Genomic DNA, 12,996 nt, shown 5'->3' with positions numbered 1-12,996 from the left:
TTTCCTAAATAGCTAGTCAGACTAAACTCTTTTGGGTGTTGATGGATCTCATTTGGATGGTGGTTTTGTTTCATGGCTTGATGTAGTACCTGGAGGTCCTCATCACCTAAAAGAAATCCCTCTTTGATCTGGGCATCTTCCATGTTGGTGGCCAACACCGGACAAGCATACTTCATTTCTCACCTGATTTGAATAATCAGAGGATTGGTAAGTAAAGGGTCCTCTGTTACATCTTGAATCATGGCATGGTTTTTAACATTCATGGGAAGCATCTTATTGGATGACCATTTTGCTCTACTGAATGAAATGGTTTTCTAAAAACATAGATTATTGATTTTTTTTCTCTAAAAGCATTATTTTTAAATGTTCCCAAAGAGGTAAATTATTTATGATTTACAAGTGCAGATATTTTTAGTATTTTTTTTTTAAAGAAAAGGTAAAGAATGACTTACAGGGTTGGGTTTTTGTGTGTGTATGTGCGTGTGTGTGTGGTGTTGGTGTCCAAACCTGTGATTTTATTGGGTTTGGGTAATCCCACTAAGGAAATTCCTTCTACTAATGGAAAGCTGCACTTGCTCTGCAGTTCATAGTTTTAGAAAGATGTATAAGAATACTGGTAGTGGCTTATCTAGATCATTATGACTCTAAAGTGAGTCCTGTATTCATATTAATTACATATACATTAGCCCTTATAAGACAGTTACATGGACCAGTAGGTGGTATTTTGAAAATAAATACATATTCCTTTGTGATAGATGAATAGTGCTATCCCTGGGACAGCCTCGCTATACACACCTATTCTTCTTTCCTTATGAACAGTGATTTCCTCTCTTTTTTTTAACCCACATAAATAATGCATCATAGCACTCCACCAGAATGCTTGAATTAAGGGAACTGAAGATAAAGGAGGAAGCACAATTGTTTCCAAAATTGGGATTTGGCAATATAGTATAATCTCAGATGCGCTCATGCTTCATGTAATATAAATTTAATTTTCTTTCATCACAGGAGAGGGAAAAGCATCTGGGGCACCATAAAATATTTAATCTAGGAGAAAAACAAGTCTAGCATGCATGAAGTAACAGTTGCTGTTTGGTTTTTCATGTAGACTTTGTCAGGGCAGAACAAGGAACTCTTCTGTTTATGCTCAACCCCAGTTTGGGTTAAACAAATTACTTGCCTTCAAACGTTCTTGAAGGTGTTCAAGACTGATTTGTTTTAAATTGTTTTGACTTATAAACTAGTCTGAAAATTTCACCATTCTTCAGAATTCCTTTTCGTCAAATCAGTAAAAGCTGTCATGGGATGGATTAAGCCAGTAACAGCCATGCTAACGCTGGTTGTGTATGTTAATACGCCAAAGAGATTTTGTTGATGTAGATCCTGCCTCCCTTTAGTAGGTGAACTTCATGAGTTGTGGCTGGGGGAAGAAAACCTTCATTTGAAGACTAACCCTCTGGGGATAGTAAGGGTCTCTGAACTTAGCTAGGCTGGTTAACAGAGGACATACACTATCCTTTGATGGGATCATACTTGAATTTCCATCATAGTAGAAGGCATACTCTTTAAGCACCCATGATCACCACCACGTCACAATGAGGCATTAGAGTGGTGATGCATAGAAAAAATAAGTTTACCCTTGGGTTAAGTCAAATTTTTAATCCATTTAGAAAATGTGAGCTCTAGTATAAGTGTTTCTTAGCCTGAGACCCATTTACAAATTATTCACAAATGCTTCTTGGCCATGCCAAGCACCAAGGGGGATACAGAGTGATAGCCACTGCTTTACTAGAATTTGTGATTCAAGCACAGGTAGTAGAAATAACCAAAATATGAAATTGAATATGAAAATACAATGTAAGGGGTTAGGAAGTACCAAAATAGTTTGGAATCAATGTGGTACAAAGGTAAAAGCCTGGCTGTGGAGTCAGAAGACAAGAACAGCCATGGGTCTCAGTTTTCTATAACATCAAAGCAGAGTAGAAAAAGCTTTCTGTACTTGTTGCTTTTGCTTCTCTTCTCACTCACTCCTAACCCTCAGCAGGAGGCTTTCCAATCTCCTCAAGTGACTGAATCTGCATTCAATTGCCAAATCCAGTAACCTTTCCCATACCTAATCCTTGATCTCTGAAGTATTTGACATGGTTGACCACCACTTTCTAGAGTCTATACATTGTAGTTTCTTTGGCTACTTCTCTTTTGTTTCTCCTACAAGACTAACTTCTTTTCTGTCTCCTTTGCTGGTTTGTCCTAATTGTGAATGTACTCTGTGGTTCTGTCCTGGGCTTCTTTTTTCTTGTCTCTCTTTTATTACATCTCTATGCAGTTGATTCCTAGATGTATACATCCAACACCAGTCTCCTGATCCCTAGGGTCCTACGTCACCAAGTACCCTTTGGACAATTCAGACCAAGCTCTGCAGCAGTGGTGTCAAACTTGAAAGATCGAAAGGATCCCTGCAGGTCATCCCAGTAATATCTGTGTTGTATTTTTATTTCTTAAATATTTTTCAATTACATTTTAATCTGCTGCAGACACACTTGGAGTATTGCAGGCACTGTGTCTGACAACTTGGCTTTATAGATACCTCAAACTCAACATGTCAAATCATCACTTATTAAGCACCTACTGTATGCTAAGCACTGAGGATATAAGAAAAGGCAAGAAAAAGTCTCCACTTTCATGAGGAGCTCCCAGTCCAAAACATACTCTTCTTCCAAACTTTCCTTTTTTTGTCTTTAAATAGTCCCCTCTGGGTCACAATCTTGCCCTTCTCTTTGATGCTTAGGTAATTTTCTCATCTGTAAATTCTCAATCCTAATTCCCCAGGTCCAGCCCCTATCACAGGAATTGTCTCAAGGACTTTCAGATCTTGTGGGGCAGGAGTACAAAATGGAAACAGCTAAGCATATACATTATTATTTGAAGAAGAGGCACTAACAACTACGGAGATCCAGAAGGACTTTTATAGGCAGTTGACACCTAAGCCAAGGAAGACAGGAGGAAAAGGTGTGCCTTACACTAAACATGGGGCACAGCCAGTGCAAAGGTTCTGGGAAAGGTTATGGAATGTCCACTTCAGGGAACAACAAGGTGTTATGTGGCTGGAACTTAGAGGCATGAAGGTAAGTAATGAGAAATATGGTAGGCCGGAGTCAGATTTTCAAGGGTTTTGAATGACAGTATGGATAGTTTCTGTCACCCCTTGTGATTTTTGTGTAGGGGTGTGACATGATCAGACTTTGATTTCATGATGATTTAGGAGACAGGAGATTAGTCAGTAATATAGTACTTCAGGCACCCACATACTACAAGAAAGGTAAATTGAGGCCAAATTATGGGGAATTTTAAATGCTAGAACGCAGATCTTGAGCATCAATCAGTGTGATAGTGTAGCATGACCATCCCAGTCAGAGTCAGAAGTCAAAATCTTGACTCTGCCATGAACTACTTGTATAATAACCTTGTTCAAGTCCTTTAGCCTTCATTTTCTTCGTCAAAAAAATGAATTCTAAATCCCATGGTCCCATGACTTTATGCGGTAGATAAGAAAAGCTCTTGAAAGCTTCGAGCAAGATATGAGAATTATATGTTAATCTGGCAGTGGAATATACAAAATCAGTTGGAGAAAGTCTGTAGCCTGGGAGAACATTTAGGAGACTGGCTGCTATGTATAGTCATAGAACTTTGGATTTGGAAAAAACCTGCAGAGAGCAGTCCAACTCCAGGCCCCCTAAGGGTAAAGTGACTATGTCACATTGCTAGCACAGGGGTCTTGTCAGGACTAGCACCTGGCATTTGCTATCATACCATATCTCTTTGCATTGCCATGTTGGCAGGTAGAATCCTACATGGACAAAATAGAACCGTTGGATGTTGCTGAGTAGGTAAAAATGATAGTACTGTGGTGTTGTGGAAAGAGACTTGGAATCAGAGGACCTGGGTTTGGAACTCAGCTTTGCTATTCTGGGTCTCAGTTTCCTTCTCTGTAAAAAGAACTTAGCAGATATAATAGCATTGTGACTGCTTTTGGAGTCTTATTTCACATTTCTTGCCATCATGTGTGCAGTGTTCTATCTACAGTGCCAGCAATCTCCCACGTTCTCTAGGACATACCCATCTATATTGAAACAGACCATGACATGAACCCCCTTTCTCCATTTCTTCCCTTCAAGGTTCAGCTCCAGTACCAAATCTTTTATGTACTCTTCCCTGTCTTATAGCTACAAATATTCTATCCCTCTTCAACATATCATAAAGCATTCTATCTGAATCTCTCCTCTTCCACCTTTACTCCTAATCTTTGCTTAACTGTGTGCCAAAAAAGCAGCATGGGATGATAGAAAGGGTTTTTCTTAGTCTCTCTAGACCTGTTTCCTCATTGCTGAAAGAATGTGGGGGCTAGGCTGGATCAGAGGTATCAGATATGTAGCTCCAGTGACTAGATTAAAATATAACTGGGAAATACCTAACCAAATAATTAAAAATACAATAGAACATGTTATGGGTGGTTTTCTAAGTCAATATGTAATGGTTAGTGACCCCCATTTCTATTCGGCACCACTGGACTACATAACTTTCAAGCTCCTAGCTCTAGATCTATGAGCTAATGATTCTTCATGTACTCTTTTCGTGATCAACACTCAACAAAATGTTGCGTTTCTTGAAGGCATGGAATATGTAATTATTTTTGTAATCCTGGTGCCTAGTCCCCTGAGTTTATAAATGTTGAAGTAATTTGTATCCTATGGTCCTAATAAGTGAAAATGGGAGGAAAGAGAAGTCAAAGGTTCAGTCCTTGAGAAGCTGCCTCGTCTCCCTGTGTCCCCCCCCACAAAGCCCCTTTTCCTCTGCATTATTCACTTCTAGTCCTGTGATCTTTCCCTATCTGACACTGTAAGTATAAGAATGGCCATCAATGGCCTGCTAGGAATAATTCCTGTGTGTCAAAAGTTTTGAAAACCTATCTAAAGGTTTTCATGCATTGGGCAGACTTCCAGAGGCAGAAGGCCCAGTGGCCACAGCCATTTGTGAAACCTGGTAAGTGTTGTGCTTCTCATAGTAACAAGCCTTGGGCAATCACAGGAGGAGAAAAACCCCTCCTTGATATCATTTCTATGTGAGCAGGGGTTTGGGCTCAAACTGTCCCTCCCCACAAACCTCTAATATAATTTGTCCACGCAGAATTAGAGATAAAACATGATAGCATGAAAACGTGGCTGCCTGAAATCCAATCAGGAAGCATTTTGTCTCTGAAACTGGATAGTGACTCACTGACAGCCAATCAGGTGGCCCTAGTCTGGGTGCACTGTTCCCCACTGCAGTGGGCAGAAATGAGTATCCTGAAACAAAGCTCATAGATCCAGAGAATAAAGGTTAAGCCTGGAAGCTAAAAAGCGAAATAAAAAAGGCCATTAAATGGGGAATCCAAATTGGACACTGAAAGATACTGCCATCCACACTCATTTCATTATCCCCTAATGAAATTTTGCCTGTCACCAGGTACAACTATACAGAGCCCATGAAACATTGATCCTTTTTTCCTGGTGGACGTTTCTGAGAGGAGTAAAGGAGGCCTAAATAGTAGATTAATCCTACAGAAGAGGCAGAGATGGCCAAGGGACAGGGAGCACGGGGGTGGAGGGAGGTCTGGTCCCTAGGGTATTTGGTGAGCTATGCCACCTGTGGTTGAATAACAAGAAAACAAAAGAACTTAAGCTATTAGGAGAAGAGAGACAGAAAAGGAGAGATGGGCCTGTCTTTCAATGAGAAAACACCCCTCAAGCTCTTCTCCATCAGCAATAACAGACCTAACATAACTCCAACAAACATTTGGTACCCACTATGTGCCAGACACATTACAAGATCCCCAATTCCTTGGCATTAGTGAAGGGAGACATTGCACATATAAAATAACCACCATACGTAATAATGCAGGAGTACACAAGCAGATGCAAACCTAAGTGGTCTTTGAGATGGGCAGGGAGATGGGGAAGACTTCCTGAAGGCGTTACCGTTTGAGCTGGACTTCAAAAGGTGAACAGGAATTTGGGTAAGGAAGTTCTAGACAGGTATAGGGATGAGTGTAGATGAGTAAATTAAATGAAAAAGCATTTATTAAGCATTAGACTACTAGGTATCTGGCACTGTGCTAATTGACAGGGACCCAGATACAAAAGGCAAGCTCATGAGGTTTCATTTTTTCCCCCAGTGGGAAACCATTGCACAAGTTTTCTGTCTAGCAGGAATCCCTACCTTCAAGGAATTGGCACTCTGAAGGGGAGAGATTCCCTCATATATGGGAGTCTGAGCCTGAACCAGAGAAAGTTGCTTTGGTTCGGGACATCATAGGAATAGTGAGTAGTAAGCAAATGAGACAGCTTTCTAGGAGCAATGGTTATGATGATGTGGTTACATTTTCCAGATTGCGTTGGACAGACCGTGGTTAGGTTTGGGACTGTAAACGACAAGGGCTCACTAACCAGGATGGCTCGGTACTTCAGGGTGCCAGGTGGAAAAGCATAGTATTTCAGGGACACCTTAGCTGAAGTGTAGCAGGGAAGACTGAGAGAGAGAAGGCTGGGAAAGTGGGCTGCTGCAAGTTGTAGAAGGTCTTGAATTCTAAACTAAAAGCAGTGAATTACTCATTGGAGTGAAACGACAGAAAAATGTCTGGAAACTTATGACTGGTTAGGCGGGTGGCTAATAGGACAGTGAGAAGAAGAGAGGGCTGAGGAAACCTAGAGGAACATATTTAAAGGATAGGGAGAATAGAGTAGGATTTAGCAAAGAAGACCGAAAAAGGACCCATGGAAAAGAAAGTGCAACAAGAGGGGTTGTGATAAGAAAATCCAGGAGGAGGTGACCTACAATCTCAAAACCTCAAGGCATTTTAATTCCAGAAACATTCCTTTAAGTACTTAATTTGCCTCCAGTGTGCAAAGGACAGTATTATTAGTCCTGGTGATATAAAGATGAAAAAATTGACAGTCCCCTGACCTTGAAGAGCTTCCAATCTATTACAGCACATACATGCTACATACATTTAGTGAGCTCCTTTGTTCCTGGGAGAAAACCCTTGAGAAAATAAAGGCTTCCTGTCCACCTTTTTCTGGGCTAGAGCAGAAACTTGATGAAAGAAACAAGATGGAGGCCAGGCCACTGGTAGCCTCTCACGTTATGGTGAGAGAAGTTACCACATCCTGCTCAGGATGAGCATGTATTAAGATGTGCTCAATTGGATTCAGGTGTGTACTGAGGACCACATTATTGTCTTTAGGATTTCTGGATTTGCCCTTAGCCAGGCTTCCCTTTAGTTAGTGCATGGACCAATAAACCACAGGGCTTCTATCTCAAAAGGGTTGTGCAGGGGTGATGGTTCTTTTCCTTTTCTCCCTTCATGGAGCATCATTGGTATGCTCAGAACTATAAGATACACAAGAAATGAGACAACATGGCCACTGGCCCTCAAAGATCTTGAAGGATAGGCAGGATCTGGTTATGCAACAAGCAGGGAGTTGTTCCAAGATGGCTGGTTCACCAAACCAAAATATTTGGAGAAGCATATAAGAAGCCACTTAGGAATCATGATCTAAATTCTTCCCAATTCATTTTATATGTAATGAACCTTTAGTGTTAGGATTTTCATTTTAATGAGGTAAAAGTCCATATTACTAGCAAGGGGTTGAGGCAGATCTGGAAACCTAGGTCTTCTGACTTCAAGTCACCCAAGAATAACTCTTTTTCCTAGGCTTAGAGGCTAATGAAGGATTTTCATGCCTATCTATACCTAAAGTTCATGTGGTGGGATTGGAAATGTTCATTTTGTTCAAAGTGATGAGAGCTCACTAACACTTACAAAAGGCTGCTGTCAGAGCTTTCAGCTCTGAAAAGAGCCACTTTCATTCACTCAGAACCAACGTCACTAAGATTTTTTTTTTTAATGCGTAGGCTATGAGCTAGCATGTGTTGCTGCCACCAAGAGGGCCGATTCTGCTTTTTTTTTTTTTTTTTGCTTGCAGAAAAACAAGAGAGATAAAGCTAACAGTAAGAGACTTTTTGGGGGGTGGGGTGGATTTAATATTTTTTCTTCAAGATGAAAACCTATCCTAGGTATGACAAATCTCGGTATACATTGAAAAGTTTCACCATGGAATTCTTTGGGTAATTTTGACTTTTGGACTCACCTAAGCTTCCTGTCTACTACCCCCACCCTAGTATCTGTTCCTTCTACAGCAAAAGCAGGCTTGGGAGACCAAGGGAACTCCATCTTGACTCTTTGCTATGAGGCACCTTCAGGCAAATGCAAATGGAGTATTTTATAGAGGCCTTGCTCCTGACTTGGCTCCCTTTTCTATCTCTTGGTGGCAGTTTATTACAAGGCCTTTAAAAAAAAAAGGTGGAACTTTCCAAGTGCTGGTAAGATTTCTGTTTTTATAATTTCAATGCAGCTGCAGTAAGGAACTATGGAATTGAAACACTTCATCAGGTTATATAAGAACAGCCTAAAAGGTAATAATGGAAGAGATCCTACTAAGTTATATCTTTCTTGCATTTTAAAAATTAATATGGCTTTAATAGAATGTTCTTAAAGAGAGCTATTATATGAATGGCATCATGTACAGTGGAAATAATGCTGAAATCAGAAAATCTGGGTTCAAATTCCATTTGTAGTCCCTACCACTTATGTGATCTTGGGTTTAACGTTTTTGAGGTCCAGGTTCCTTACTGGATTACACTAGAAGGTCTCTTTCAACTCTGTCAATCAGAAATACATCTTTCTTAGGTACTACCTAAACACAAGGACCCAGGTAAATCACTTAATAAGTCCAAGGCTCAATCTGCATATCCGTAGAATGGTGATAGTAATAATAGCACCTACCTCCCTGGGTGGTTATTATGATGATTAAATGACCGATGGAGTTCAAATGCTAGTATGACATCCATTGGATCTGGAGCTGGACTCTGCCCCAGAGATCTCTCCAAACCTCCCATTTTGCATATGGTAATAATGAGGCCAGAACCCACGGTTACAGTAGCAGGACATAACCCCAAGTCCTTTTACTCCAAATTCAGTGTTTTTCCCAGAGCTAAAACTAGAAGTAGGCAAGATATGCAATCAAGTCAGGCACATATGACATAGTGATTCTCTTTCTACCTCTTTCCTAGGTGTAAGGGAGCACAGCAAAGACTTTTGGAGGCTTTTGGTTGGCTATGCCTGCATATGATGAGAGGTATGGTTCAGCAGATATGAGACTATGACCTTTTCTGGACAAGTCTTACCTTCAAGTAGCTTATATTCTTGGGGGGGGGGGTTATACAACATAACTACATATAAATATATACAAAATAAATCAAGATAATTGTTGGGGATAAAGATACTTACCAGCTATGGGAATCAGGAAATGAGATGGAGGTAGCATTTGAACTGGACTTTAAATATAATTTTAAGTGAGAGGAATAGTAAAAAGACCAGTTTGGTTGGACCTCTGAGTGAAGTACAGAAATGTATAATAAGTCTAAAAGGTGGTAGCCAGGTTGTTAAGATCTTTACATGCCAGAGCAGTTTGTATTTGTCCCTAGCGTAAGAAACATTTACATCTCACTGAGCAAGGAAGTGACACAGTCTGAAAATCACTTTGGATGTGGGGGTGGATTGGAGATACCCTTTAGTTAGGGAGACCAATTAAGAAGCTGTTGCACAGAGTGGGTTAGAGGTGACAAGGGCCTTAATGAGGGTAGTGGCCATATGAGAAGAGAGATGGGGATGGATGGGAAAGATGTAGACCAGGCAGCTGATTCATTGTGAGTTAAGGAAGAGTGAGGAGTGAAAGGTAATGCCAAAGTTTTGAACCCAGTAGACTGGAAGGATGATGATACATATCCTCAATAGAAATGGGGAAGTTGAGAAGAGGGTTGGTTGTAGGGAAAAGATAATGAGTTCTCTTTTGGAAATGTTGATCTTGAGATGCCTATTCAGTTTGAATTGTGGTAGTGGAGCTCAGGGCAGCTAGGTGGCACAGTGAGTAGAGCACTGGGCTTGTAATCAGGAAGACATATCTTCATGAGTTCAAATCTGGCCTTAGATGCTTGCTGGCTGTGTGGCCCTGGGTGAGTCATTGAACCCTGTTTGCCTCAGTTTCACATTGGTAGAATGAGCTGGGGAAAGAAATGGCAAATCACTCCAGTTTCTTTGCCGAGAAAACCCCAAATGGAGTCATAAAGGGTCAGACCTAACTGAACATCAACAACAATGGAGCTCTGGAAAGATTAGGGATGAATTTAAATATCTGAGAGTCATCTGTGTAAAGGTGGCAATGGAACCTATGGCAGGTCACTGAGTGAGTGAAGAGAGAGAGGAGAAGGTGGTCTAGGAGTGATCCTTGGGGTACACCCACAGTGAGGGGCAGGATATGGATGATGAGAATGTTACAAAATCCCAGGAAAAGAGAGTGGTCAATGGGGTCAAATACTACGGAGGAGTCAAGATGGATAAGTTCTGGGACAAGATCATTGGTTTCAGCAATGAAGAGATCTCTGGTAACTTTGGAGGAATAATAATGTCAAAAGTTAAGAGGAGAGGATGTGATGACAAATGTAGATAGCTTTTTTAAGGAATTTGGCTGAAAAAGTGAGAAGTTATAGTGAGAGATTTTAAAGATAAAGGAGAGTTGATTGTGTCTGTAGTCAATAGGAAAGGAACTGGTAGAAAGAAACTGAAGACAAGATAGTGCAGATGGGCTGTCGCTGGAGGAGACAGGAGGGAAGGGAATCCAAGTTAGAAACAGAGGTTTGGCCTTGATGAAAAGAGCCACCTCTTCATCAGAGATTAGAATAAAGAAAGAAGTAAACAATTTTGTCAAAGAGTTTTAAAATATAGAGTAGGTGAAACGAGGGAGCCCACAGAGAGCTTGTAATTGTCTGTGCCGAGAGGTTGGGCAAAAGGAGTGATGCAGGAGGCGTGAGGAGGGAAGAGGAAAGAGTAATCACCAGAAGACATCTTTGGAGCCGTGATTTGCCCCTTCATTCCTATACCTTGGCTATGAGTTCCTTATGTGCGTGCTCCTCTACTTGTATTCTTCCCTTTGCTAGTCTGTGTATTTGTGGGAGAGTGTGCCCTAGGTCTATGGGAGAAATGCTTCATTGCTTACGATGAGATTTCATTAAATGCCTTTGATCTGAACTCTTTGTGTCCTCCGATTTTTAAAAATTACCGCATGAGCGAGGGCTCAAGCTGTAGCTTTAGGGCACTGTGGCTGCGGACCGCAGTATACCTTGATCCTGGGCAGCCGTCTTCAGACAGTGGGAAGGTCCTAGCAGGCACTATATTAATCACGTGCATGAATTTCCTAGTAGAGAAAGAAAGCCTCCGCCTCACCGTTATCATTGCCTTGCTTGATTTCCTCAGCAGTCCGATCTATCAGCACATACAATGACCACACGACGCAGGTGATAGCAATGATGTGGAATGTGACAGAGCAGACTATTTTCCTCCTCTCACTAGTCGTCATCTGTAGTTTCTCCCACTGTAATCAGAAAAGAAACAGATGCAAATGGATTGTCAAGAACTGTCTTACAAAAAGCTTTCCAACCCATTCAACTGCTAGGTCCTAGACCTTGACATATTAAGTGAAATCATCCAATGGCTATAAATAAAAAAAGAGATTATTATCTTCCTGACAGGATCTTTATAGTTTACAAGAGCATAAACCAGCACAATTAAATGTAATTTGCAGGTGTTGAAAATAATAAATTAACTAATAAATCATTCCCTTTCCTTGTGAGTTATAGTCAAGTCCTTCCTTTGGGCCTCAGTTTCCTCATTTGTAAAATGAGGTCTAGAAATTTTCCCATTTCTAGCACTTTATAATAGTGGGTGTCAAAACATCTTCCTTTATTATGGTTTACATCAGTGGTATCAAGCTCAAATAGAAAAAGGGCCACTATACTGTACAAAAGGATCTTTGCAAGCAACATATTGACTTAGAAAACAACTTATTAACACCACCTATGTTCTATTGTATTTTTATTTATTTTGTTAAATATTTCCCAATTACATTTTAATCTGCTTTTGTCCTGCTGGCTGTGTATTTGACACTCCTTGTATACATTACAACTATTGCTGTACTAGATTCTACATATTTTAATACTCCAAGAGTCCATGATTAGCTTATGTGGGTCTTGCCTCCATCAGTGCAGTTCATAGCCTCTCTAACTCTTATAAGTTGCTAGCACCAAAAAAATGTATTGCTTCCTAGAAAACCCAGTAGGGAGCCTCTCTGAACTTGAGTACGCTGGACTTTAGAAGGCTGTTATCTATTCCATGACTGAACCCATATACAAAGTCTTTACAGTTTGATAAAACCTACTAGAGCTTGTATGGCACAAGCAGAGCCTTCATGGCATTCACCTCCATTCCATGATGTGATACCAGAGGTGGCCCTAAGTGGAGGATTACACTCTGTGTTGAAGGAACAGTATTCAAGAACTCCATTTTCAATGAATAGCTATATAGAATGGAGCATGGTGTTGTGCTCATATGTATATGTACTTAGCAAATATTTGACAAAACAATCAATCATCCAGATTAAAGCTTCCAATTTTCAATTGTGAATCTACTTCTGGTCATAAAAACTTTTCAAAATATTCACATTGGGAGAAAAACAGAGACTGGAGACTTGGGCACCATGTGCTGTTGTCGGGCATACTGTCACTCCTACTGTTGTACCTTTTTTACTTTAATTGCATCATCTACAAATTGACATCATTCCTCTTTTCTATAGAGAACAGCAGCACTGATGACAATAAATATAGGCCTAGGATTCAGTATTAGTCATCTTTTACATTTATATTGCATTCCATAATCTACGCAGCATTTTATATACAGTAACCATCTTCGTCTTCACAATGACTCTAAACCTAGGCAACACAAATACTACTATCCTTGTTTTTATGACAGGAAATTGAGGTTGAGAGATTCACCTAAAGTTCATGGAT

General features: G+C 40.4%; 1 protein-coding gene across 1 annotated transcript in view; it reads right to left on the bottom strand.

Annotated features, from left to right (window-relative positions):
- MARCHF1 (membrane associated ring-CH-type finger 1) overlaps positions 1-12,996 on the bottom strand; it is a 635,844-nt gene that overhangs the window by 12,841 nt on the left and 610,007 nt on the right. Inside the window, exon 6 of the mRNA XM_036762957.1 lies at positions 11,378-11,525. Coding sequence (XP_036618852.1) covers positions 11,378-11,525 — 148 coding nt within the window. The remainder of the gene's footprint in view (positions 1-11,377; positions 11,526-12,996) is intronic.

This window comes from Trichosurus vulpecula, chromosome 6, assembly GCF_011100635.1.
Source record: "Trichosurus vulpecula isolate mTriVul1 chromosome 6, mTriVul1.pri, whole genome shotgun sequence".
In the NCBI taxonomy this organism is placed as follows: Eukaryota; Metazoa; Chordata; class Mammalia; order Diprotodontia; family Phalangeridae; genus Trichosurus; species Trichosurus vulpecula.
The sequence above is the reverse complement of the archived record's forward strand: the minus strand, read 5'-3'. Positions and strand labels throughout refer to the sequence as shown.